Below are 27,631 nucleotides of genomic sequence, written 5' to 3'. Positions count from 1 at the left end.
TTCAAAGTTTAAACACTGCATTTATTTTAAAAAAAGAATTAATTCTTATTGCTTAGACTTTTTATTAGGTAAATGAAGAGGCTCATACAGGTAGGGTACTTGTCGAAGCAGAATATTTTACTTCATCTCGCAGTGCTAATCCTGGGAAGTTGTCCCGTCTAGCTGCGTATTCCCCAACATTGGCCAGCCCTGGTACTACACAGCAGCTCAGAGCACTGCGGTATATGCTCATGTCGTGAGCATCATACCACTCATCGGTCTTTTCGTCATAGCACTCAACATTAAAGGTGGTGGTAAAACCATTAAAGCCACCCACCACGAACAAGAGGTCGTCCACCACCTCGATGCCAAAATTGCTACGAGGATTAAACATAGTGGGGATTGTGCGCCAAGTGTTAGCCACAGGGCTGTAGGCTTCTGCACTTCTAAGTCGATTAGCTCCGTCAAAGCCACCTACCTGTGGATAGCAAAAGAAACACGGTTGACTGCTAACTATTGATTCTGTTCACTGAGGAAGCCCTCGTTGGGGGTACCAGTGATTTCGTAACTCCCTCTTCCATTATCTTCCATGAAAAAAAGCCCTTCAAATACCAATAGTAGCATAAACCCATTTACTAATACAAATTCTAGGGATAATGTGTTTTTTTTTTTTGTAGTAGTAAACTTACCGCATATACATGTTCTCCATAAGCAATCACGCCTATTCCACTCCTCCTGCTTCTCATGGGTGCTATGACTGTCCACTGATTACTTTCAGTGTTGTACACTTCCGCTGTAAACAGGCACTCGTTTCCATTAAACCCACCACATATGTAGACCTGTGTGAAGAGTTCCAAGATTATTAAAATTCCCACTCTAGGGAGTAGAAAGAAAGGATATGTGTGTGATGGTAGTGGGCACTTAATTCCAGTCTGTACCATCTGAATTTCTTTTTTTCATACGTGCATGCATTGCTTTTTATTTATTTATTTTTAGAGACGGAGTCTCACTCTGTCACCCAGGCTGGAGTGCAGTTGCGCCATCTCGGCTCACTCCGCCACCCAGGTTCTAACAATTCTCCTGCCTCAGCATCCGGAGTAGCTGGGACTACAGGCGCACACTGCCCCGCCCTGCTAATTTTTGTATTTCAGTAGAGACGAGGTTTCCACCGTGTTGCCCAGGCTGGTCCCAAACTCCTGAGTTCAGGCAATCCACCCGCATCGACTTCCCAAAGTGCTAGGGTTACAGGCATGATACACTGCCGACCTATTTTTATTTTTTGAGATGGAGTCTCGCTCTGTCGCCTGGGCTGGAGTGCAGTGGAGCCATCTCGGCTCACTGCAAACTCCGCCTCCTGAGTAGCTGGAATTACAGGTGCACGCCACCACACCTGGCTAATTTTTGTATTTTTACTGGAGACGGGGTTTCATCATGTTGGCCAGGCTGGTCTCAAACTCCTGACCTCAAGTGATCCGCCCACTTTGGCCTCCCAAAGTGCTGAGATTACAAACATGAGACACCGGGCCCGGCCACATTACTACTTTTTTTTTTTTTTTTGAGAGGGAGTCTTGCTCTGTCATCCAGGCTGGGGTGCAGTGGTGCGATCTCGAGGCACTGCAACCTCCACCCACTGCAGCCTCTGCCTCCCGGGTTCAAGTGATTCTCCTGTCTCAGCCTCCTGAATAGCTGGGACTACAGGCGCCTGCCACCATGCCCAGCTAATTCTTTGTATTTTTAGTAGAGACGGGGTTTCACCATGTTGGCCAGGATGGTCTTGATGTCCTGACCTTGTGATCTGCCCGCCTTGACTTTGCGAAGTGCTGGGATTACAGGTGTGAGCCACGAGCCCAGCCTGCATTACTTTTTTTTTTCTTTTTTTTTCTTTTCTTTTTTTTTTTTTGAGATGGAAGTCTTGCACTGTCACCCAGGCTGGAGTGCAATGGTGCCATCTCGGCTCATTGCAATCCTCTGCCTCCTGGGTTCAAGCGATTCTCTTGCCTCAGCCTCCCGAGTAGCTGGGACTACAGGCGCCCACCACCAGGCCCGGCTAATTTTTTGTATTTTTAGTAGAGACAGGCTTTCACTATGTTGGCCAGGCTGGTCTCGAACTCCTGACCTAGTGATCAGGAGCCTTAGCCTCCCAAAGTGCTGGGATTACAGGCATGAGCCACCGCGCCTGGCCTCGCATTACTTTTTAATAAGCAAAATAAAAGACAGTTGCAACTAGTCACCTTGTCCATTGAAGAAAGAATGAGTATTCCAAATGAATACTGCCACTTCATCTTCCATCCACCCCAAAAAAGAGCAGTATCATTTCTTGGCTTGTACTTTGTATCCACATCTTCCCCTCCCACCCTGGTCCTTTACCTTCCCATAGAGTGTTGTGGCACTTGCATCACTCCTCTGTTCGTGCATGGGGGCGATGAGTGTCCATTGATTGGTCTCTGGCTCATAACGTTCAGCAGTGTTTAGACGCACATAGCCATCAAATCCTCCCATGGCATAAATAAAATTGCTGAGGACTGTCACACTGACATAGCAACGTCTGGAGTGCATCGGGGCCACTTGATGCCATGTTTTCTTGACTGGGTCAAAACGCTTAACACTATTGAAATAGTCTACACTATCAAACCCCCCAATGATATACACATAGCCTTTCAAATAGGCTGCCCCGTGGTAGGCACGGGGACTCTCTTCCTCACAAGTAACGTTCACCCATCTGTCTGCCCGAGCGTCATAGGCCTCAATAGCATTGGTGGGGCTCCCACCACTCCAGCCACCAATTGCAAAGAGGATGGCATAGGGCAAGCGGGGTCTGGTGAGTGGGTTGGTGAAATCAGAATTAGAGGGTCCGTTCATGTTGAGGTCATACATGGCCTTTAGGGCATTAATGATGACTGGTTTGCATTCCTCACTATCTTTGACATAGTCATTCATCTTAACATTGTTCATGAAGTACTCAGCATGCATTAGGGCCAGGCGAACCTAAGAAGCAAACGCAGAAAGTCATTCAGGTGATGTGAGGGTGCCAGGAAATCCCACATCCTTAACCCCCATGTTACAATCTGCCTTTGAATTGCTGGAAATATTTTGGTTTGTTTTTGAAATGTATAAATCACAGTTTAAATAGTCAATTTTGAGGTTCGCACCATAATCCCAGCACTTTGGGAGGCCGAGGCAGGCGAATCACTTGAGGCCAGGAGTTTGAGACCAGCCTGGCAACATAGCAAGACTGTCTCTACTAAAAATACAAAAATTGGGGCCAGGTGAGGTGGCTCATGGCTGTAATCCCAGCACTTGGGGAGGCCAAGACGGGCGGATCACCTGAGGTCAGGAGTTCTAGACCAGCCTTGCCAACATGGCAAAACTCCATCTCTACTAAAAATACAAAAATTAGCTGAGCGTGGTGGCACGTTCCTATAATCCCAACTACTCAGGAAGCTGAGGCAAGAGAATCGCTTGATCCAGGGAGGCAGAGGTTGCAGTGAGCCAAGATCGCCCCACTGCACTCCAGCCTGGGCCACAGAGCGAGACTCCATCTCAAAAAAAAAAAAAAAAAAAAAAAAAAATCAATCTGGGCGCAGTGGCTCACACCTGTAATCCCAGCACTTTGGGAGGCCGAGGTGGGCAGATCACTTGAGGTCAGGCATTTGAGACCAGCCTGGCCAACATGGTGAAACCTCTGTCTCTACTAAAAATACAAAAATTAGCTGGGCGTGGTGGCAGGCACCTATAATCCCAGCTACTCAGGAGGCTGAGGCAGGAGACTTGCTTGAACTCGGGAGGTGGAGGTTGCAGTGAGCCAAGATCGCGCTACCACACTCCAGCCTGGGTGACAGAGCTAGACTCCATCTCAAAAAAAAAGAAGAAAAAAAAATTAGCCAGGCATGGTGCCGCGTGCCTGTAGTCCCAGCTACTCTCAAGGCTAAGGCGTGAGAATTGCTTGAACCCAGGAGGTGGAGGTTGCAGTAAGCTGTGATCACACCACAGCACTCCAGCCTGGGTGACAGAGTGAGACTCTGTCTCAAAATAAATAGTCGTCGGCTGGGCGCAGTGGCTTATGCCTGTAATCCCAACACTGGGAGGCCGAGGTGGGCAGATCACGAGGTCAGGAGATCGAGACCATCCTGGCTAACACGGTGAAACCCCCGTCTCTACTAAAGATACAAAAAGTTAGCCGAGTGTGGTGGCAGGCACCTGTAGTCCCGGCTACTGGGGAGGCTGAGGCAGGAGAATGGAGTGGTGTGAAGGCAGAGGTTGCAGTGAGCCGAGAGGGAGGCAGAGGGGAGGCAGAGGTTGCAGTGAGCCGAGATCGCGTCATTGCACTCCAGCCTGGGCGACAGAGTGAGACTCCTTCTCAAAACTAAATAGATAAATAGTCATTTTGGGGAGGTGGTATATACATTTGGAAGCTGAGAATAAGCTAGATAGAAGGCACCTCAAGGGGCCACAGAGCAATCCCATTCCTTGGCCAATGGTCAGTACCATTAGACCAGGAAAAACCATGGTAATTGTTCAGTAATTGAGTATGTCTGTATATGTAAAATAATGCTTATTAGCACCAACTGACCACAATTGTGTGCAATACTCATGATTTGTTTTTTTGGTTTTTTGTTAATTTGAGACCGAGTCTCACTCTGTTGCCCAGCTGGAGTGCAGTTGTGTGATCTCGGCTCACTGCAGCCTCCGCCTCCTGGGTTCAAGTTATTCTCCTGCCTCAGCTTCCTGAGTAGCTAGGATTACAGGCATGCACCACCATACCCAGCTAATTTTTGTATTTTCAGTAGAGACAGTGTTCTGCTATGTTGGCCAGGCTGGTCTTGAACTCCTGACCTCAGATGATCCACTCACATCCACCTCCCAAAGTGCTAGGATTAAAGATATGAGCCACTGTGCCAGCCATGATTTGGTTTCTAATTCAACTTCTACTTTGGGTATGGATAAATTCATAGGAAGGAAAAAAAGCTGAAAGGAATTTCAGCACTTTCGAATTTTTTTTTTTTTGAGACAGGGTCTCACTCTACTGCCCACGCTGGCTTGCAGTGAGGCGATCACAGCACACTGCAGTCTTGACCTCCCAGGCTCAAGCAGTCCTCCCATTTCAGCCTCTCACCCAGTAGCTGCAACTGCAGGCATGCACCACCAAGCCTGGTTAATTTTTTTTTTTTTTTTTTTTTTGAGATGGAGTCTCGCTCTGTCGCCCAGGCTGGAGTGCAGTGGCGTGATCTCAGCTTACTGCAAGCTCCGCCTCCCAGGTTCATGCCATTCTCCTGCCTCAGCCTCCCAAGTAGCTGGTACTACAGGCACCCACCACCATGCCCAGCTAATTTTTTGTATTTTTAGTAGAGACAGGGTTTCACCGTGTTAGCCAGGATGGTCTTGATCTCCTGACCTTGTGATCTGCCTGTCTCAGCCTCCCAAAGTTGTGATTACAGACATGAGCCACCGCGCCCTATTTTAATTTTTTTTTTTTTTTTTTTTTGAGATGGAATCTTGTTCTGTTGCCCTGGCTGGAGTGCAATGGCATGATCTCGGCTCACTGCAACCTCTGCCTCCCAGGTTCAATTGATTCTCCTGCCTCAGCCTCCTGAGTAGCTGAGATTACAGGTGCGCACCACCATGCCCAGCTAATTTTTATGTTTTTAGCAGAGACTGGGTTTTACCATGTTGGCCAGGCTGGTCACAAACTCCTGACCTCAGGTGATCCGCCCACCTCAGCCTCCCAAAGTGCTGGGATTACAGGCGTGATCCACTGCACCTGGTCAAATTTTGTAATTTTAAATTTTTATAACCTATGTTGCCCAGGCTGGCCTCAAACTCTGGGTTCAAGTGATTCTCCCACCTTGGCCTCCCAAAGTGAGCCACCACACCCCTCCTAGAATTATTTTGAAGGCTCTTTTCTTCCCCCACCACCAGGAAGGATTTTGGTCAAAGAATATAACTTAGGTAAAAAGAACTAGTAATGCCAAGGGAAAAGACAGTTGCAAAATTCCAGAGAATAGTAGATGCCTTCTATCTAAGGACATGTAAATACAGCCTTGGGATCCGTCATATGTCTGAATTTTGCTTTTAGGACAATCTCTCTGGGATAAATGAATCAAGAGTGAACACTGACCTTAGGAAGCAAAATTGAAATGTGCTGCTTTCTATTTTGGGGGTCATGAGAAATCCACTTTAAAATGGCCTCAAATACAGCATCTTCCTGTTTGACATTGAGCTCATCTTTCTCGATGATATCCTTAAGTTCAGTGACCGAGAGCTCTAAAAATTCTGCAGAGACTTTCACCATCTCCTCGAAGTTGTGCAGTATGAACATGTAGGCCTTCTGCCTCAGCTCAGGACAGTAGTAGTAGTCTGTGAACTTACAGATGCCGATACAATTATCCAAGCACAGCTCCGACTTGAGGAACTCGCAGCAACCCCTGACAATACCCATGATGTTAAACTGATCTGCGGCAGCAAGCAGTTTCTCCACATTGTCCGGTGTGATAGGCACGGTCCGGGTGTATGCATACTCAATGATCAGCTTCATCATGTCGGGAGAAATGCCAGGGATGTTGTATACCTTCTTTTCAGTGTTGTTCCAGCCACTTGTAAACAAAGCTCTGGAAAAAAGAAAGAAACTGGCAGCCACGGAAACATTTCTCTCCTGTTAGGTGAGTACATTGGAAATGGCCTCAGGAAGGGGGGTGCAGGCATGTGCTATATACAGTGGACAAGAAGAACTTTGACTTTGGGGCCGGGCGCGGTGGCTCATGCCTGTAATCCCAGAACTTTGGGAGGTTGAGGCGGGTGGATCACGAGGTCAGGAGATCGAGACCATCCTGGCTAACACGGTGAAACCCTGTCTCTACTAAAAATACAAAAAATTAGCCGAGCGTGGTGGCGGGCACCTGTAGTCCCAGCTACTTGGAGGCTGAGGCAAGAGAATGGCGTGAACCTGGGAGGTGGAGTTTGCAGATCGCGCCACTGCACTCCAGCCTGGGTGATACAGCAAGACTCCATCTTGGTTGGGGGAAAAAAAAAGAACTTTGACTTTGGTCACTCTTACCTTGTGGATGGAGAAACTAAGATTTAGAACTGAGAGTAAGACCCAAGTCTCTTGGGCCAGGCGTGGTGGCTCACGCCTATAATCCCAGCACTTTGGGAGGCCGAAGCAGGTGGATCACGAGGTCAGGAGTTCAAGATCAGCCTGGCCAACATGGTGAAACCCTGTCTCTACCAAAAATACAAAAGTTAGCTGGGCGTGGTGGCACATGCTTGTAGTCCCAGCGACTTGGGAGGCTAAGGCAGGAGAATCGCTTGAACTTGGGAGGCGGAGGTTGCAGTGAGCTGAGATCACGCCACTACACTCTAGCCTGGTGATAGCGTGAGACTCCATTTCAAAAAAAAAAAAAAAAAAGTTTTTTTCATATAAATGTGAGATTGGGGTGGGGAGAGTCTCCCTATATTGCCCAGGCTGGTCTCGAACTCCTGGGCTCAAGTGATGCCCAGGATGATGATTTTATATGCATTTTACTTATTTAATTCCTATTTCCCCTTCTAGAGGGTAAACTTCATGAGAATAGGAATGTTTCTGTTTTTATTCACTGTTTTTTGTTTTCTATTTTTGAAACAAGGCGTTGTTCTATCACCCAGGGCAGAGTGCAATGGCATGATCTTGGCACACTGCAACCTCTGACTCCTGGGTGCAAGCGATTTTCCTGCCTCAGCCTCCTGAGTAGCTGGGATTATGGGTGTGCGTCACCATGCTCAACTAATTTTTGTATTTTTTAGTAGAGATGCGATTTCACCATGTTGGTCAGGCTGGGTCTCTAACTCCTGACTTCAGGTGATCCACCTGCCTCGGCCTCCCAAAATGCTGGGATTACAGGCGTGAGCTGCTGCATCTGGCCAGTTGTTTTCTTTTTTCAGTACCCAGAATAGTGCTGTAACAAAATAGGCATTCAATTTTTTTTTTTTTTTTTTTGAGATGGAGTTTCACTCTTTGTTGCAGTGGCATGATCTTGGCTCACTGCAACCTCTGCCTCCAGGGTTCAAGCGATTCTCCTGTCTCAGCCTCTCGAGTAGCTGGATGGCATACAGATGCATGCCACCACACCCAGCTAATCTTTGTATTTTTAGTAGAGACAGGGTTTCATCATATTGGTCAGGCTTGTCTCGAAGTCCTGACCTCAGGTGATCTGCCCACCTCGGCCTCCCAAAGTGCTGGGATTACACAGGTGAGCCACTGTGCCTGGCCTTTGCTTCCTTGTTGTAAGAAGTTTAAGGAAATGTGGTCTTAGAGATCAAATTATTCCGCTAGAGCAGGGGTCTGCAAACCTATGGACTCTGTCCAAATTTGGCCCACCTGCTGCCCACAAATTAAGAATGATTTTTACATTTTAAATGACTGGAGAGGCCGGGCGCGGTGGCTCAAGCCTGTAATCCCAGCACTTTGGGAGGCCGAGACGGGCGGATCACGAGGTCAGCAGATCGAGACCATCCTGGCTAACACGGTGAAACCCTGTCTCTACTAAAAAATACAAAAAACTAGCCAGGCGAGGTGGCGGGCGCCTGTAGTCCCAGCTACTTGGGAGGCTGAGGCAGGAGAATGGCTTAAACCCGGGAGGCGGAACTTGCAGTGAGCTGAGATCCAGCCACTGCACTCTAGCCTGGGCAACAGAGCGAGACTCCGTCTCAAAAATAAAATAAAATAAAATAAAAAATAAATGACTGGAGGAAAAAATCTATTTTTTTTTTTTTTTTTTTTTTTGAGATGGAGTCTCACTCTGTTGCCCAGGCTGGAGTGCAGTGGCGCCATCTCGGCTCACTGCAAGCTCCGCCTCTCAGGTTCACACCATTCACCTGAAGTCAGGAGTTCAAGACCAGCCTGGCCAACATGGTGAAACCCCGTCTCAACTATAAATACAAAAAAATTAGCTGGGTGTGGTGGCAGGCATCTGTAACCCCAGCTACTCAGGAGACTGAGGCAGGAGAATTGCTTGAACTCAGGAGGCAGAGGTTTCAGTGAGCTGAGATCACGCCATTGTACTCCAGCCTGGGTGACAAGAACAAAACTCCCTCTCAAAAAAAAAAAAAAAAAAAGAAGAAGAAAAAGAAAAATTAGCCAGATGTGGTGGCATACAGCTGTAATCCCAGATACTCGGGAGGCTGAGGCAGGAGAATCGCTTGAACCCGAGAGGTAGAGGTTGCAGTGAGCCGAGATTGTGCCACCGCACTCCAGCCTGGGTGACAGAGCAAGACTCCATCTCAAAATAATAAAAATAAAAAATAAATTGTGGACTCTGCTCTAGGGTCTACATGAATGAGAAGTTTTAGCAACAGGTAGGATATACTGATCATATCTTCATTGGAATTGATTACTCAAACATTTTCAGCTCATGAACAAAATAGCCCTTCTACCTCCTGGGTTACAATGGTTTTAGCCCAAACTCCCTTTTCCTTCTGTTATTTCCCAGGTGTTTCCTCCTCATCCTCCTTCCCATCCCCTTAATCCTTGTTAATTTATCACCCTGTTTGAAAAGGTCTCTATTGGGATAGGAGTAGAGGGGGGTCCCTGAAGTAGCATTGTCATCTGAAATCCAGGAGGGATGTCCAACCTTCCCAAAGGTTGGTTTAGGTGAGAATCAAAGATGAAAGCCCACCAATAGTTAGTTGAAATCCAGTTGAAAAATCAGATCTTAAAGGCCGGGCGCGGTGGCTCACGCCTGTAATCCCAGCATTTTGGGAAGCCAAGGCAGGTGGATCACGAGATCAGGTATTCCAGACCAGCCTGACCAACATGGTGAAACCCTGTCTCTACTAAAAATACAAAAATTAGCTGGGCATGGTGGTGGGAGCCTGTAATTCCAGCTACTTGGGAGACTGAGGCAGGAGAATCGCTTGAGCCCGGGAGGCAGAGGTTGCAGTGAACCGAAATCACACCACTGCATTCCAGCCTGGGGGACAAAGCGAGACTCCATCTCAAAAAACGAAAAATCAGATCTTGCCAGGCGTGGTGACTAATGCCTGTAATCCTACCACTTTGGGAGGTCAAAATGGGCAGATCACCTGAGGTCAGGAGTTTGAGACCAGCCTGGGCAACATGGCAAAACCCTGTCTCTGCTAAAAATACAAAAATTAGCCTGGCGTGGTGTGGGGCACCTGTAATCCCAGCTACTCAGGAAGCTGAGGTGGGAGAATGGATTGAACTGGGGAGGCGGAGGTTGCAGTGAGCTGAGATGGTGCCATTGCACTCCAGTCCAGGTAACAGAGTGAGACTCGTCTCAAAAAAAAAAAAAAAAAAAAAAAAAAAACAGAAAAATCAGAGAAAAAAGGCCCTGACCCTAGTCATGCCTCTTCAGAAGGCAAAGGAGCCAGGCAGGAGCTCCTGCCTGGACCACAGAGTTGGCCAGGCATGGTGGTAATCCCAGCACTTTGGGAGACTGAGGCAGGAGGATTGCTTTGGGCAGGAGTTCAAGACCAGCCTGGGCAACATAGCGAGACTCCATCTCTATAGAACATTTCAAAAGTAGCCGGATGTAGCGGCATGTGCCTGTAGACCTAGCTACTTGGGAGGCTGGGGTAGGTGGATCCTTTGAGCCCAGCAGTTTAAGGCTGCAGTGAGCTATGACTGCATCACTGCACTCCAGCTTGGGTGAAAGAATGAGAGCTTATCTCTAAAAAATTTTAAAAAAAAATTTTTTTAAGGAGCTCAGAGCTTTGACAGTGTCCCTAAAGTTAAGGTTGTGGGGTGGGAACCAGAAAATGGATCAAAGTGTCTCAAAATGAGCCCAGTTACCCCTTTGGCTTAATTTGGCAACCCTGTTATACCTAAAGTAGGAACTGCAGCTACAAAGGATGTTCTTATGGGCACTGAACTCAAAGCCATTGACCTTGATGACCACGTCGCAGAGCTTGCCCTCTAGTCTAAGCTCGTTGAAGATCTCACAGGCCATCGCACTCATCTTCCTCTCCATGTGAGGCTGGTGGAAACGTGTGGAGGCCGCCGCGCTCTCCATCTCCATGGCACCCTGGGACAGCGGAGACAGGCTGCTCTCCTAGGGTGTCGGGGAGGGTTGTGGGGGGCCCCTTTAGCCAGCTGTCGCTTCTTTTCCCTACTACATCTTTCGTATAGGGTCTATCAGGCAACTCAAGTTCCAGAATCCTGGCCCTGCAGTGAGATCACGCAGGATTGTGCTCTCAGGTTCTGGAACTGCCTCCTGGACTTGTCCACTTCCTTCTCCTCTCCCCTACCACCCCACTTAGGCTGAAAACCACCTCATGCCTCTTTCTGTGTCCTCGAACTCAGAACAGAACCGTGACCACTGAGTGTTTATTGATTTCAGCTCCTGTTACTCACCTGATACAGGTCTCTATCCCTGGAGCATCCATCTACCTTCCACAGCCCAACACTTGGCTCCCTAGACACCGAACTCAAGGAAATCCAAGTCAGTTGAGACTGAAGGGAGAAGTAAAGCTGATTAAATTTATTTCTTAGGCCAGGTGCGGTGGCTCATGCCTGTAATCCCAGCATGAGGTGGGCAGATCACGAGGTCAAGAGATGGAGGCCATCCTGGCCAACATGGTGAAACCTCCTCTCTACTAAAAATAGAAAAATTGGCCGGGCGCGGTGGCTCAAGACTGTAATCCCAGCACTTTGGGAGGCCGAGACGGGCGGATCACGAGGTCAGGAGATCAAGACCATCCTGGCTAACACGGTGAAACTCCGTCTCTACTAAAAATACAAAAACTAGCCGGGCGAGGTGGCGGGCGCCTGTAGTCCCAGCTACTCGGGAGGCTGAGGCAGGAGAATGGCGTAAACCCGGGAGGCGGAGCTTGCAGTGAGCCGAGATCCGGCCACTGCACTCCAGCCTGGGCCACAGAGAGAGACTCCGTCTCAAAAAAAAAAAAAAAAAAGAAAAATTAGCTGGGATGGCGGCACATGCCTGTAGTCCCAGCTACTCGAGAGGCTGAGGCAGGAGAATCGGGAGGTGGAGGTTGCAGTGGGCTGAGATTGTGCCACTGCACTTCAGCCTGGTGACAGACTCCATCTCAAAAAAAAAAAAAAAAGAAAAAATTAATTAATTAAATTCTTTCTTTTTTTAGAGACAGGTCTTGCTCTCTCACCCAGGCTGGAGTGCAATGGTGTGATCATAGATCACTACAGCCTCCACCTCTTGGGCTCAAGTGATCCTATCACCTCAGCCTCCTGAGTAGCTGGGATTACAGGTGCTCTGCACCGTGCCCAGCCAACGCTGATTACATTTCAGAAAGCTGTCCCGGGTCTCCCAGTCCCCTGGATGGGTTAGTCACTCAGTTTCTTCTGGAATGAGGAATGGCCTAGTTAACAGAGCACCTTCTGGGTGATTAACAGAATTCAGTTTATGGCTCCTTCATCTCTCCTCCCATCCAGCCGTGTGGTTTTTCTGTTTTTGTTTCTGAGACAGGGTGTCATCTGTCGCCCAGGCTGGAGTGCAGTGATGCGATCTCGGCTCACTGGAGCCTGGACCTTCCGGGCTCAAGTGATCCTCCTGCCTCAGCCTCCCGAGTAGCTGGGACTACAGGTGCGCATCACCACGCCCGGTTAATTTTTGTATTTTTGGTAGAGACGGGGTTTCGTCATGTTGCCCAGGCTGGTCTCGAACTATTCGGCTCAAGCGATCCTTCTGCCTCGGCCTCCCAAAGTCCTGGAATTACAGGCGCCGAGCCACCGCGCCCAGCCCCAGCCATGTTTTTGTCTCACAAACTTTCAGCCTGGAAATGACCACGCTTGGCAAGGCTTTTCCTCCACAAAGAGTGGCAGAACCCTACCTACCCACGTAACCCCAACACCCTGGGACCTTCACCCTGCTCTTCACAATAAATAGCACCCTCCTCCAATTTGCCTAGCGCACCGGGAAAGTCCACCCGGATCGTGGCCATCTCCGGGACCACACGATTCTCGGCCCCGCCCCCGGCCCCGCCCCCGCCGGGCTGCAGGCTGGAGGCGACGCCTGCGCAGTGCGGTCGCGGGGCTGTCGTTGTCCCCCGCGCCACCGACCGGGCCTCGAACGGGATGGCGGAGGAGGTGAGGAGGGAGGAAGCGTCCGGAGTGGGGCGGGCCCGGACTCCGACCCCCGGGGCGCTCCGAGCCCCCCAGCGGGTTACCGAGGCAGCACCGATCCACCCAGGCCGGTAGCCGCCCCATTGCGCACCCCGGCCCCGGCCCAGCCTCACACGCGCGCCCGAGCGAGCCCCGGGCTCCCCTCGGACTCAGCGCGGCGCGGGGGTCAGTGGTTCTCTCGGGTCTCGGGACAGGTGAGCACCCTGATGAAGGCCACGGTCCTGATGCGGCAGCCTGGGCGGGTGCAGAAGATCATGGGCGCTCTCCGCAAGGGCGGCGGAGACAGGTTACAGGTACCTTGGAGGCTGGCGGGGGCCGGCAGGGCTGGGGGCGGCTGGAGAGGCTTCCAGCCCATTGGGTCTTCCCGCTTTGCTCTGCCGCGGACCCCTGCTAGCTCTCCGCCCTAAGAAATGGCCGGGAGCTTGAAGGAGAGCGGGTTGGTTCGCCTGTCCTAAATCCCAGATTTCAGATTTCTCCATATGGTCATGCTGCTTCCTCTAATTGGACAGAATGCGCCCCACACCAGTACCTGGGGCCTTATCCTCCCCAAGCCTGCGACTCCCCAGTAAGTTGAAGATGTCCAGATGGGCCTTAATGGTAGAGATCTCTTAGGAAGGACCTGATATTGAAGGAGTCGGAGGAGTCCTGAGTATTTCACCCTCACCCCTACACTAGGAGACTGCGTTTTCCTCAGGGTTAACGGGTACTAATTAGGATCACTTCGGCTCTATCCCTCTGTGTCACTCGGTAACTCCCCCAGGGCTTTGCCTACCATCCTGGCCACTGAGCTGTTTTGATTTCCATAATCATCCTTCAGGCTGAGGCAGGGCCACACTAGAAGGTGCCTATTTAGGCATCATCTCTCTTTTGCCTTATAGGTGATTTCTGATTTTGACATGACCTTGAGCAGGTTTGCATATAATGGAAAGCGATGTCCTTCTTCTTACAGTAAGTCACATTCTAGCTTGCCTTGTTGGGCTTGACAAGATGATGGGTTCTTTTTTTTTTTTTTTTTTTTTTTTTTTTTTTTTTTGTGAGCAGCAAGGCTGTTTATTTCACCTGGGTGCAGGTGGGCTGAGTCCGAAAAGAGAGCAAAGGGTGGTGGGATTATCATTATTTCTTATAGGTTTTGGGATAGGCAGTGGAGTTAAGAGCAATGTTTTGGGGACAGGGGGTGGATCTCACAAAGTATATTCTCAAGGGTAGGGAGAATTACAAAGAACCTTCTTAAGGGTGGGGGAGATTACAAAGTACATTGATCAGTTAGGTTGGGGCAGAAACAAATCACAATGGTGGAATGTCATCAGTTAAGGCTATTTTCACTCTTTTGTGGATCTTCAGATGCTTCAGGCCATCTGGATGTATACGTGCAGGTCACAGGGATATGATGGCTTAGCTTAAGCTCAGAGGCCTGACATTTCCATCTTCTGATATAACATCAGTGAGATGTTCCTTGAGCTGGTTGGTCTGAGGACCCGAGGTTATAGGTGGATCTCTTCATGGAGTGAGGGTGAGGACAGGGGACTGGTGTCCTGAAGGAGTCCCGCCGACCCAGGTCTTCGGCACCAAATGTCTCACGCATCCAGGTGAAGAGACCACCAAACAGGCTTTGTGTGAGCAACATGGCTGTTTATTTCACCTGGGTACAGGTGGGCTGAGTCTGAAAAGAGAGTCAGCCGATGATGGGTTCTAAGGGACAAGTAAAAGGAGTTTTCTCTTTTTCCAGATATTCTAGATAATAGCAAGATCATCAGTGAGGAGTGTCGGAAAGAGGTGGGTTGCTCCCGTCCTTTGCTCAGAAATGGTTGTCATATGCTACTTCAAATGGTTCCTGATTGGAACCAAAGGTTCTAGTATAGAGACCTTAGAAAATTAATTTTTAAAAAATTGTTGTTTTGCTAAGGAGGATCTAGTTTTAATACATGAAGACAGCTTTTCCTTACTGGCCAGGACATATGATGATTAATGGTTGGAACTGGATATTATACTTACTGTTGGCTATGGAGTTTACAAGAGATTTGAACATTATGGAGGTTCAGCAACTTACCCAGGGTCATACAGCCAAATAGCAGAGCTTGTTTGTTTGTTTGTTTTGAGACAAGGTCTCACTCTATCACCCAGGCTGGAGTGCAGTGGCTTGATCATTACTCACTGCAGCCTTGACCTCCTAGGCTCAAGCGATCCTCCTGCCTCAGCCTACCGAGTAGCTGGAACTACAGGCATGTGCCGTTACACCTAGCTAATTTTAAAAATTTTTTGTAGAGATGGGGTCTCACTATGTTGCCTAGGTTGGTCTTGAACTCCTGAACTCAAGCAATCCTCCTGCTTCAGCCTCCCCAAAGTGTTGGGCTTGTAGGCATGAGCTACCACACCTGGCCTTTTTAAAAGAAAATTTAGGCCGGGCGCGGTGGCTCAAGCCTGTAATCCCAGCACTCTGGGAGGCCGAGACGGGCGGATCACGAGGTCAGGAGATCGAGACCATCCTGGCTAACACGGTGAAACCCCGTCTCTACTAAAAACTACAAAAAACTAGCCGGGCGACGTGGCGGCGCCTGTAGTCCCAGCTACCCGGGAGGCTGAGACAGGAGAATGGCGTGAACCCGGGAGGCGGAGCTTGCAGTGAGCTGAGATCCGGCCACAGCACTCCAGCCTGGGCGACAGAGCGAGACTCCGTCTCAAAAAAAAAAAAAAAAAAAAAAAAAAAAAAAAAATAAAATAAAAGAAAATTTATATTCTTCTGTTGGGTTCTAGTGTGTGTCTGTGTGTGTGTGTGTGTATGTATATGGGGGTGTGTGTGTGTGTGTATATACGTATATATATATATATATATATATTTTTTTTTTTTTTTTTTTTTTTTTTTTTTGAGACAGAGTCTTGCTCTATCGCCTAGGCTGGAGTGGCATAATCTCAGCTCACTGCAACCTGGGTTCAAGCAATTCTCATGCCTCAGCCCCTCGAGTAGTAGCTAGGATTAGGAGCATGCACCACCATGCCTGGCTAATTTTTTTTTTTTTTTTTTTTTGAGACGGAGTCTCGCTCTGTCGCCCGGGCTGGAGTGCAGTGGCCGGATCTCAGCTCACTGCAAGCTCCGCCTCCCGGGTTTACGCCATTCTCCTGCCTCAGCCTCCCGAGTAGCTGGGACTACAGGCGCCCGCCACCTCACCCGGCTAGTTTTTTGTATTTTTTAGTAGAGACGGGGTTTCACCATGTTAGCCAGGATGGTCTCGATCTTCTGACCTCGTGATCCGCCCGTCTCGGCCTCCCAAAGCGCTGGGATTACAGGCTTGAGCCACCGCGCCCGGCCTAATTTTTATATTTTTAGTAGAGATGGGGTTTCGCCATGTTAGCCAGACTGGTCTCAAACTCTTTGCCTCAAGGAATCTGCCCACCTTGACCTCCCAAAGTGCTAGGATTACAGACCTGAGCCATCGCGTCCAGCCGAGGTCTAGTATATTTTTATTTTTATTTATTTATTTATTTTTGAGACGGAGTTTCCCGCTTGTTGCCCAGGCTGGAGTGCAATGGTGCAGTCTCAGCTCACTGCAACCTCCTCTTCCCGGGTTCAAGTGATTCTCCTGCCTCAGCCTCCCAAGTAGCTGGGATTACCGGCATGCACCACCATGCCCGGCTAATTTTTGTAGTTTTAGTAAAGACAGGGTTTCACCATGTTGGCCAGTCTGGTCTCGAACTCCCGACCTCAGGTGATCCGCCCACCTTGGCCTCCCAAAGTGCTAGGATTACAGGTGTGAGCTATCTTGCCTGGCCTAATTTTTAGAAAAATGTTCTCACTCCAAAAAAAACACACACATTGAGAATCTTAATACATTTCAGGAGTTTTCTGCCTTTGTTACTATGTCATCTTTGCATTTAATCTTCTTTTGGACAGATGGACAGGGATTCCATTTGATCTTGTAATGTTCCTGAGAATCACTCATGTATTAAAATTCTTTACTTGGTCAATTCTCATTTTTACTGGGCACTGTTACTGACTGGCTCTGTGTGACACATGATCCCTGGAACAGCTCCTTTAGAGTGTCAAAGTATTGGCACATAGAAGGAAACCTTAGAGGAAACACATGTAGATGCTGTGCATTCACATGATGTTGACACTTTGACAGAATTGTCCACCAACATGCTGTGTCCCAAAGTACAGTCTTCTAGTTAAATTTCGTGGGTTTTTTTTCCCATATCTGTGTATCACCTTTACTAGATCTTTCTCTAAATTGACCTGCTTTTAAAAATTGTAATTAACTTAAACAGGCCGGGTGTGGTGGTTCACGCCTGTAATCCCAGCATTTCTGGGAGGCCGAGGCGGGCAGATTGGTTGAGGTCAGGAGATCGAGACTATCCTGGGCAACATGGCAAAACCCTGTCTCTATGAAAAATACAAAAAAGTAGCTGGGAGTAGTGGTGCACGCCTATAATCCCAGCTACTTGGGAGGCTGAGGCAGGAGAATAGCTTGAACCTGCAAGGCAGAAGTTGCAGGGAGCCGAGATCGCGCTCCAGCCTAGGCAATGGACAGAACCAGATTCCGTATCAAAAAAAAAAGAGCCCGGGGCAGTGGCTCACTTCTCTAATCCCAGCACTCTGGGAGGCCGAGGCAAGTGGATCATGAGGTCAGGAGTTTGAGACCAGACTGGCCAACCTGGTGAAACCTCGTCTCTACTATAAATACAAAACTTAGCTGGGCATGGTGGCATATGCCTGTAGTCCCAGCTACTCGGGAGGCTGAGGCAGAAGAATTGCTTGAACCCAGGAGGCGCAGGTTGCAGTGAGCTGAGATTGTGCCACTGCACTCCAGCCTGGGTGACAGAGTGAGACTTCGTCTCAAAAGAAAAAAAAAAATTATACATGAAAATGAATCCAAAACTACTGAGTTGAAAAGCGCTTCTCCATGAATTCCCTAAAGTTATCTTACCTATCACGTGAGAAAGTGGACCACATTCTGCGAAACACAGCATTAAGTAAATTCTTACTGGTTAAGCCCTGACAATTCAGCTAATTAATAACAGCAAAAAAAATATTAGTACCCTTCTTCTCTGATAGTAAAATCTCATACTGCTGACTTTTAGACCTCACTCTCAGGGTGAGTACAAAGGAATGACCAGCTCTGTGGGTCCAGGTGCTCCCTGGACTTCCCCAAATAGATAAAAATGTGAGTGTATTGAGCAATTATGTTGGAAGATGAGAAGAGAAGAGAAACTTAGGTCTTATAAATGACATGTCCCCAAAGGAAAACTTGAAGAAAATTTCATGTAACACTCTCTTAAATGAAGTTGCATCTTCTTTTTTTTTGAGACACTGTTTTGCTCTGTGGCCCAGGCTGGAATGCAGTGGTATGATCTCATCTTGGCTCACTGCAGCCTCCGCCTCCTGGGTTCAAACGATTCTCATTCTTCAGCCTCCTGAGTAGCTGGGATTAAAGGCCACTACACCGCTAATTTTTTTTTTTTTTTTTTTTGAGACAGAGTCTTGCTCTGTCGCCCAGGCTGGAGTGCAGTGAGCTCACTGCAAGCTCCGCCTCCCGGGTTTACACCATTCTCCTGCCTCAGCCTCCCGAGTAGCTGGGACTACAGGCACCCACCACCACGCCCGGCTAGTTTTTTGTATGTTTTTAGTAGAGACGGGGTTTCACTGTGTTAGCCAGGATGGTCTCGATCTCCTGACCTCGTGATCCGCCCGTCTCAGCCTCCCAAAGTGCTAGGATTACAGGCTTGAGCCACCGTGCCTGGCCTAATTTTTGTATTTTTTAGTAGAGTCAGGGTTTCACCGTGTTGGCCAGGCTATACTCAAACTCCTGACCTCAAGTGATCCAGCTGCCTTGGCCTCCTAAAGCACTGGGATTGCAGGTGTGAGCCACTGCCTCTCGCCATGAAGTTGCCTCTTCTAGGTGACTTTTTTCTCATACTAAGCTGTAGGACTTTGCAGGGAAGAACTTGATATAGACTAATGGCCTTTCTCCCCATTTGGATATCCCAGCTCACAGCGCTCCTTCACCACTATTACCCAATTGAGATCGACCCACACCGGACCATCAAGGAGAAGCTACCTCATATGGTGGAATGGTGAGTGATGGTGGTGGAGAAAAGCGTCTGGGCCCTTGAGGTGGAGTAGGCTGAGAGGGGTGTATTTTTCCAGACCCTTGATGAGATGACAGACTCCCTTACTCTACTGAGGGCTTAATTTAATGCTATTAGTCCAGCTATTGGAACAAACTTTTCAGATGAACCTGGGGCTTTTTGTGGCTACTACTGGAGTGGAGACCCTCAGAGAATCCTTGGAATAAGTTAAAGACCGTTGGTGTCGGGGGATAAGTGCTTTGCGGAAGTGACTCTTTCTGTTTTGTGCTGCTGTCACAGAATAACAGACTAGGTAATTTATATATTTTTTCTATTTTTTGAGACAGGGTCTTGCTCTGTTGCCCAGGCTGTAGTCCAGTGGCATGATCGTGGCTCCCTCTAGCTTCAACCACCTGCGCTGAAGCAATTCTCCCACCTCAGCTTGTGCCACCGTGCCTGGCTCATTTTTTCTGTTTTTTTGTAGAGATGGGGTCTCACCATGTTACCCAGGCTATTTTCAACTCCTAAGCTCAAGCGATCCTCCCACTTTGGCCTCCCAAAGTCCTGGGGTTACAGGTGTGAGCCACTGCACCCAGCCTAGACTGGGTAATTGATAATGAATAGCAATTTATTGGCACACAGTTCTGGAAGCAGGGAAGTCCAATATCTAAGGACTGGCTGGCATTTGGTGAGGGCCTTCTTCTTGCTGCATTATCTCATTGTGAAAGGGCAAAGAGGGTGGGGGAGAGAGAAAGAGAAAGAGAGGAGTTCTTTTTATAAGGAATCTTTGATAATGACATTCATCCATTCATGAGGACGGTGCCCCCATGACACCTCCCATTAGGCCTCATCTCTCAGCACCTCCACATTAGGGATCAAGTTTCCAACACTTTCAAACCGCAGCAACCCTCATCACTGGACAGAGACCCGGTTCTCCAGATAGAGTGGTCACGGAGGAAGGGACTCAGGAGAGCGCCAGCCCCAGCAGCCAGCTTGCCCAGCACTTGTCTCTGTTGGGTTACTTTCTCATCCTCTTCCCTTCTTTTTTTTTTGAGATGGAGTCTCACTCTGTCACCCAGGCTGGAGTGCAGTGGCCTGATCTTGGCTCACTGCAACCTGCCCCGCCTGGGTTCAAGTGATTCTCCAGCCTCAGCCTCCCGAGTATCTGGGACTACAGGTGTGCACCACCATGCCCAGCTAATTTTTGTATTTTTAGTAGAGATGGGGTTTCGCCATGTTGACCAGGCTGGTCTCGAACTCCTGATCTCAGGTGATCCACCTGCCTTGACCTCCCAAAGTGCTGGGATTACAGGCATGAGCCACTGTGCCTGGCCACCCTCTTCCCTTTAAAGGCAGCTAACGTAAGGATGAGGCCTCTGTCGGCAATGCTGTCAGAGGGCACTTGGCTCTGTAAAGGGAAAGGAGGAATTATTTACTTGAGTGATTTGAATTTAGGGTTTTCTGGGGTGTGTGTTTCTAGGTGGACCAAAGCGCACAATCTCCTGTGTCAGCAGAAGATTCAGAAGTTTCAGATAGCCCAGGTGGTTACAGAGTCCAATGCAATGCTCAGGTAAGCGTCTTGCTCTGGAAAACATTTTTCTATCAGACTATTTAGAAGTGTTTTCTTCAAAAAAAAAAAAAAAGAGGCAGGGGAAGAGTAGAGAGGAGTTAGTTACTTAAAGGACCGGAAGGGACATGACACTATGAACAACTGATGTGATACAGCTAAAGAGTGTCTTACCCTTGCTAGGAAACAGTCAGCAGGTAGTGGATGTAGTACAAAATGACAGGGCACCATCTCTGAGAACAGACCAAGTCTAGCTCATCTTTCTTTCTTTCTTTCTTTCCCTTTCTTTCCCTCTCTTCTCCTCTCCCCTCCCCTCTCCTTTTCTTTTCTTTTTTCTTTCACGGAATCTCACTCTGTCGCCAGACTGGAGTGCAGTGGCGCGATCTCAGCTCACTGCAACCTCCACCTCCTGGGTTCAAGCGATTCTCCTGCCTCAGCCTCCCGAGTAGCTGGGATTACAGGTGCCCACCACCATGCCCTGCTAAGTTTTGTATTTTTAGTAGAGACAGGATTTCACCATATTGGCCAGATGGTCTCGATCTCTTGACCTTGTGATCCACCTGCCTTGGCCTCCCAAAGTGCTGGGATTACAGGCATGAGCCACCTTGCCCCACCAAATCTAGCTCATTTTTCACAATGGTAAAAGACTTTTGGGGTCCCTCTGGTGACTGGTGTTCTTCGTGGCAACTGGGAGTTGGCTAGGCTGGGACGCTTGATCGTTGGCGGCCTTCACTGAACAGCTGTCTCTGCTGGAGATTTCTTTCCTGGAGGAGGGACCAGGGCTCCTAAAGGAAGGAGTGACATGGGTGCCTACCCTCAAGGGTTGTGCGTCCTAACTGGGGAGATTGGCTGGCTCCTCAGAAGTCAAGACAGTGGAGACCTGTGCTGATCCAGTAAGTGCCGGGGTGGGAGTGGGTGTGCCCTAGTGAAGGTGCCTAGGTCAGCTGCCTGGTTGTATTGACAGCAACAGAAAACATATGCCGGCCGGGTGCGGTGGCTCACGCCTGTAATCCCAGCACTTTGGGAGGCCGAGGCGGGCGGATCACAAGGTCAGGAGATCGAGACCATTGTGAAACCCCGTCTCTACTAAAAATACAAAAAATTAGCCGGGCGCGGTGGCGGGCGCCTGTAGTCCCAGCTACTTGGGAGGCTGAGGCAGGAGAATGGCGTGAACCCGGGAGGCGGAGCTTGCAGTGAGCCGAGATCGCGCCACTGCACTCCAGCCTGGGCGACAGAGCAAGACTCCGCCTCAAAAAAAAAAAAAAAAGAAAGAAAAGAAAACATATCCCTACCTTCTGCCACAGCAACATCTCTCCCAGGTATGTACCCCAGAGAAATGAGGGCATGTAGCCACTATAAGATATGCACAGGGTATTCATGGCAGCTGTATCCATAACAGCTGAAATCTAGAAATCTCTCAACTGTCTTATCAAGAAGAAGCTGGGTAGATAAATTGTGGTATATTTATATGGTGGAATAATGCTGCATAGCCGTGACAGAGAATAAACTAATTACATGCAAAATACAGATAAACTACATAGCATTATATTGAACAAAATAAGTCAGGCACAAAAGAGTACATTGTGTATGAGTCCATTTATATGAAGTTCAAGGACAGGCAAAGCTAATCAATGGGAGGGATGATATTGACTGGGAGAGATCACGAGGGAGCCTCAAGCTAGTTAGTTACATGGGTGTATACATATGTCAAAATTAACTGAGCCAAACATTTAGGATTAGCACCCTTTAGCCACTTACTGAATGTATCGTTTGCTCTATTTTATTTTATTTTATTTTTATTTATTTATTTTTTGAGCTGGAGTCTCATTCTCTTGCCCAGGCTGGAGTGCAATGGCGTGATCTTGCCTCACGCCTGTAATCCCAGCACTTTGGGAGGCCAAGGTGGGTGGGTTGCTTGAGCCCTGGAGTTCGAGACCAGCCTGGGCAACATAGGAAAACCCCATCTTTAGAAAACATAAAAAGTTAGCCAGGTGTGGTGGCGTGCACCTGTGGTCTCAGCTACTTGGGACGTTGAGGCGGGTGGATCACCTGAACCCAGGAGGTCGAGGTCACAGTGAGCTGTGATTGTGCCACTGCACTCTGGCCTGGGCAACAGAGCAAGACCCTGTCTCACAAAAAACCCAAAAAACAAATAACCCAAGTAGGAAACAAATAACAGCAGTAGAGGCAGTGCCATTTCAGAATTCCCCGATCTCTTTTCAGGGAGGGATACAAGACCTTCTTCAACACACTCTACCGTAACAACATTCCCCTTTTCATCTTTTCTGCGGGCATTGGTGATATCCTGGAAGAAATTATCCGACAGATGAAAGTTTTCCACCCCAACATCCACATCGTGTCTAACTACATGGATTTTAATGAAGATGTGAGCCAAATCTTGTTTGGGCTGGGAAAAGACGAGGGATGGGGACCACCAGCCAGGTTGGTTAACTCTGCATGAACCCTAACCTGGGAAAGAAGGGGAGGTAAGCCACACTGGCTTCTTCACCCTCTTGCAGTTGTTTATGGGTTACTTTTTGGCCAGGCGCTGTGGCTCAGACCTGTATTCCCAGCACTTTGGGAGGCCGAGGCAGGCAGATCTCTTGAGGTCAGGAGTTCGAGACCAGCCTGGCCAACGTGGTGAAACTCCGTTTCTACTAAAAATACAACAATAAGCTGGGCGTGGAGGTGTGCAGCTGTAATCCCAGCTACTTGGGAGGCTGAGGCAGGAGAATCACCTGAACCCAGGAGGCAGAGGTTGCAGTGAGCCAAGATCATACCACTGCACTCCAGCCTGGGCAACAGAGCACGACTGTGTTCAGAAAACAACAAAAACAAAAAAACTTTCAAAGGATCCTCTCTCTTTGGTGTTTGCCTGACAGTCAACTCTCTGCCCTGGGGTACCTAATTTATGGGCCTGCCCTGCCCCATGTCACTGTCATGTGTTATGTGCCATCCTGGGTCCTGCAGGGCATGGGCTTTGATTTGTTTTTCCCAAGCCGGAGGTGGGGTGCTCCAACTCATCCACGTTCTGACTCTTTTCCCCGTAAAACTGATGGTTGGAATTTTTATCACGTTGACCTGCAGTGAGGAGGTGGCCCACCGCTGAGCATTAGCACACGTGTAACCTGAGCGGCATTTATATCACAGCTTCGTGCATCCTCTAGAACAGATGATCTGTGATATTGGGTGGCTCCTGTTCATTTAAACTAGGAGTTACCCCTGCCGTCAATATTTAGGCTTTGTGGGGCGTGGCATCACTGTTGCAACTGCCCAACTTTGCCTTTATAGCACAAGAAAGCAGCCATAGGCATCATGTAAACAAAGGAGTTTGGCTGCATCCCAGTACAGCTTTATTTACAAAAGCAGGCCAAGTCTGGCCCAGGGGCCCTAGTTTAGGCTACAGTGAAATTTTGGCATTATCTATCACTTTTGGGATTCCCTTTTCTCTGTGACAGAGACAGTGGAGAGCTGACGCCGCATGGGTCCCTGCAGCCCCTCCATCTGTCTGTTGTCTTCGTTATTTAGGGTTTTCTCCAGGGATTTAAGGGCCGGCTCATACACACATACAACAAGAGCAGCTCCGTGTGTGAGGACTCTGGTTACTTCCAGCAACTCGAGGGCAAAAGCAATGTCATCCTGCTGGGAGACTCCATCGGGGACCTCACCATGGCCGATGGAGTTCCTGGTGTGCAGAACGTTCTCAAGATTGGCTTCCTGAATGACAAGGTGGGTAGAGGACCAGGGCTACTTCTCTTCATGGCTTTCTTCTCTTTGAATGCCCGTTAACAAATGCCTTTGAACACATTCTTTTTTTTTTTTTTTTTTTTTTTTGTGAGACAGAGTCGCGCTCTGTCACCCAGGCTAGAGCGCAGTGGCGTAATCTTGACTTACTGCAACTTCCACTTCCCAGGTTCAAGTGATTCTTCTGCCTCAGCCTCCTGAGTAGCTGAGACTATAGGTGTGCGCCACCATGCCTGGCTCATTTTTGTATTTTTACTAGAAATGGGATTTCACCATGTTGGCCATGGCTGGTCTTGAACTCCTGACCTCAAGTGCTTCGCCCACCTTCACCTCCCAAAGTGCTGGGATTACATGCGTGAGCCACTGCGCCCAGCCACCTTTGAACACCTTCTATATGCTAGATACTAGGTAAAGTATTATGGGCACAGAAGGAAGCTGTATTCTCTTGGAGCGCATATTCTTGTAGGAAACAGAAACCCAGTGATTACAGCTTTGTCTTACCACATGACCTTACAGGCGTTCAGAGAGAGGATCAGGCCGGGCATGGGATCCTAGCCTCAGTTTACTGATTGTGCACTGCACTGTCACTCCTCTCAGCATTTCATGGATATTAATTCATTTGATTTTTATAGCCCTTTAAGGTAGTGACTGTTACCCTCATTTTACAGATGAGGAAACTGAGGCCTGGGGTTAAGTAACTTGCCTAAGATGATAGAGTTCAGGAAACAGTGGAGCTGATTACCAGTCCTCCTAAATCCTACTGGAAGTCATGATTGAGATGGGAGATGTTGGTATTGAGGACATGGGTTTATTTTTTTATTTTTTATTTGTTTTGAGACAGAGTCTCACTCTGTCGCCCAAGCTGGAGTGCAGTGACGAAATCTTGGCTCACTGCAACCTCCACCTCCTGGGTTCAAGCGATTCTCCTGCCTCAGCCTCCAGAGTAGCTGGGATTACAGGTGCCCGCTACCATGCCCAACTTAATTTTTGTGTTTTTAGTATAGACAGGGTTTCAGCATGTTGGCCACACTGGTTTTGAATTCCTGACCTCAGATGATCCACCTGCCTCGGCCTCCCAAAGTGCTGGGATTATAGGTGTGAGCCACTGTGCCCAGCCAAGGACATGGGTTTATAATTTAGAGAAGAAAAGTAACAAGAACAGATCAGGGACTGACAGGGCTGAAAGCAGCATTGTCATAAAGGGGCTCAAATACGGGGTGAAGCCAGGCAGCTGCCAGGGTGCCTTCCCGCAGCCTGCAGGCGCTGAAGCCCACCAGAATGCTCGGGCCGGATGAAACTGGGTCCTGTTGGGCGTGGTGGCTCATGCCTGTAATCCCAGCACTTTGGGAGGCCGAGGCAGGCAGATCACGAGGTGAGGAGTTCGAGACCAGCCTGACCAACATGCAGAAACCCCGTCTCTACTAAAAATACACAATTAACCGGGTGTGGTGGTGCATGCCTGTAATCCCAACTACACTGGAGCCTGAGGCAGGAGAATCGCTGGAACCCAGAGGTGGAGGTTGCAGTGAGCTGAGATGGCGCCGCTGCACTCCAGCTTTGGTGACAGAGCGAGTCACCAAAAAAACTCCGTCTCAAAAAAACTAACAAAAAAACTGGGTCCTGGTCAGGTACAGTGGCTCATGCCTGTAACCTCCCCCAATTTTGGGAGGCCATGGCAGGGGGATCATTTGAGGCCAGAGTTTGAGACCAGCCTGTACAACATAATGAGACCCTGTCTCAACAACAACACAAATTAGCTGGTGTGGTGAGCATGCCTGTAGTTCTAGCTGCGCAGGAGGCTGAGGCAGGAAGATCACTTGAGTCCCGGAGGTCAAAGCTGCAGTGAGCCAAGATTATGCCACTGCACTTCAGCCTATGCAGCAGAGTCAGACCCTATCTCAAAAAAGAAAGAAAGAAAGAAAGAAGGAAAGAAAGGAAGGAGGGAGGGAGGGAGGGAGGGAGGGAAGGAGGGAAGGAAGGAAGGAAGGAAGGAAGTTCAATCCAGATGGATTAGAGGCAACATCTGTTTTTTTGTGTTTTTTTTGAGACAAGGGCTCACTCTGTCACCTAGGCTGGAGTGTCGTGGCTCAGTCTTGGCTCACTGTAGCCTTAATTTCCTGGGCTCAAGTGATCCTCCTGCCTCAGCCTCCCAAGTAGCTGGGACTACAGGCACCCACCCCCATGCCCGGCCAATTTTTGTAGAGATGCGGTTTTGCCATGTTGCCTGGGCTGGTCTCAAACTCTTGGGCTCAGATGATCCTTCTGCCTCAGCTTCCCAAAGTGGCAACATCTGGTTTTTTGTTTTTATTCCTTGTTACTATCCTTTGGTATTGACCCAAGGGTTCATTGTGATAGCCCATGCCCACCCCTCATCTGTCTCCAAAGGGTCGTTCTGGTAACCTGAACTCCTCTGGCTCTCAAAAGGGAGCTGAGAGTTGCTGCTCGAATGCTCTCCTCCCCAACCCCAGGGGCTTTGAGAGTGAGCTATGGAGGATGGGGCATTTGGGGACCCTCAGGCTTCTTATTCTCACTCCGGGCAGGTGGAGGAGCAGCGGGAGCGCTACATGGACTCCTATGACATCGTGCTGGAGAAGGACGAGACTCTGGATGTGGTCAATGGGCTGCTGCAGCACATCCTGTGCCAGGGGGACCAGCTGGAGATGCAAGGCCCCTGAGGGCACAGGCTTCAGCCCGACCTGCAGGCCGTGGTGAGGAGTCCGCTCCCCCATGAACACAGAGCAGAGGCCAGGGTGGCCAGCAGCGGCTGGGTCCTTCCATACCCCTCCTTCCTCCTTTCTCTGAGCACCTTCATCACCAGAGGCTTGAAGGAGCCCCGCCATGTGGCAGGGCACAAGCACTGTTCCTAGTGAACCTTGGACCACAGCATGTCAGTGCTCTAGGGATTGTCCATCCAGGGATTGTTTTCAAAACTTTTAAAAGTGGGAAGTTGTTCTTCAAACAAATATAATGTGTGAAACAGATCAAAATTTTTAAAATGAAAAAAACAGCTGTTCTGATTCAGGGGATGTGGGTGGGGGTAGAACCTGGTCCTCTTGGGCCTGGGGGCACAAGTGATGCTTCTAGGAACACAGTTTGCGAACCACCACAAATTGGCCTGGGACCCCGTCCGAGCACAGCCTGATTGTGTCTGGTTCAGGGTGGGGTTGAAAGGGTATTTTCTAGCCTGCAGTGGT

The 27,631-nt window shown here is 48.9% G+C and overlaps 2 protein-coding genes across 6 annotated transcripts; one reads left to right on the top strand and one right to left on the bottom strand.

Annotated features, from left to right (window-relative positions):
- Positions 1–4: 4 nt before the first annotated feature.
- KLHL10 (kelch like family member 10) lies at positions 5–13,533 on the bottom strand. Of its 3 annotated transcripts, XM_030922834.1 has the most exons (7): positions 13,364–13,533; positions 11,324–11,422; positions 10,795–10,994; positions 6,095–6,584; positions 2,347–2,964; positions 669–818; positions 25–457 (listed from the first exon to the last, which is right to left on the bottom strand). In XM_030922834.1, exons 3-7 carry the CDS (start codon positions 10,986–10,988, stop codon positions 83–85), a joined length of 1,827 nt encoding a protein of 608 aa, XP_030778694.1. In that variant the 5' UTR covers positions 10,989–10,994; positions 11,324–11,422; positions 13,364–13,533; the 3' UTR covers positions 25–82. The 3 variants fall into 3 exon arrangements, with proteins under 3 accessions (XP_010384780.1, XP_030778694.1, XP_010384771.1); XM_010386478.2 differs by lacking the exons at positions 11,324–11,422; positions 13,364–13,533 and having other exon boundaries at positions 5–457; positions 10,857–11,096; XM_010386469.1 differs by lacking the exons at positions 11,324–11,422; positions 13,364–13,533 and having other exon boundaries at positions 49–457; positions 10,795–11,130.
- NT5C3B (5'-nucleotidase, cytosolic IIIB) lies at positions 12,935–27,428 on the top strand. 3 transcript variants are annotated; one of them, XM_010386488.2, is made up of 9 exons: positions 12,935–13,030; positions 13,261–13,359; positions 13,945–14,014; positions 14,793–14,839; positions 19,047–19,132; positions 20,607–20,696; positions 22,917–23,079; positions 24,222–24,422; positions 26,978–27,428. In XM_010386488.2, exons 1-9 carry the CDS (start codon positions 13,019–13,021, stop codon positions 27,110–27,112), a joined length of 903 nt encoding a protein of 300 aa, XP_010384790.2. In that variant the 5' UTR covers positions 12,935–13,018; the 3' UTR covers positions 27,113–27,428. The 3 variants fall into 3 exon arrangements, with proteins under 3 accessions (XP_010384790.2, XP_010384796.2, XP_030778695.1); XM_030922835.1 differs by having other exon boundaries at positions 12,989–13,030; positions 13,261–13,631; XM_010386494.2 differs by having other exon boundaries at positions 12,979–13,631.
- Positions 27,429–27,631: the final 203 nt, after the last annotated feature.

The sequence above is a fragment of the Rhinopithecus roxellana genome, chromosome 19, assembly GCF_007565055.1.
Source record: "Rhinopithecus roxellana isolate Shanxi Qingling chromosome 19, ASM756505v1, whole genome shotgun sequence".
NCBI lineage: Eukaryota > Metazoa > Chordata > Mammalia > Primates > Cercopithecidae > Rhinopithecus > Rhinopithecus roxellana.
This window is presented reverse-complemented; position numbering and strand designations above follow the sequence as displayed.

Coding starts and splice junctions, on each gene's coding strand:
- KLHL10 (XM_030922834.1), bottom strand. CDS start 10,988: ATGGAGATGGAGAGCGCGGCGGCCTCCACACGTTTCCACCAGCCTCAC. Junction 6,585..10,794: donor AGCTGCAGTTCCTACTTTAG/GTATAACAGGGT, acceptor TCTTTTTTCCAG/AGCTTTGTTTACAAGTGGCT. Junction 819..2,346: donor CCACAACACTCTATGGGAAG/GTAAAGGACCAG, acceptor CTCTTCACACAG/GTCTACATATGTGGTGGGTT.
- NT5C3B (XM_010386488.2), top strand. Junction 14,015..14,792: donor GCGATGTCCTTCTTCTTACA/GTAAGTCACATT, acceptor CTCTTTTTCCAG/ATATTCTAGATAATAGCAAG. Junction 14,840..19,046: donor GTGAGGAGTGTCGGAAAGAG/GTGGGTTGCTCC, acceptor TGGATATCCCAG/CTCACAGCGCTCCTTCACCA.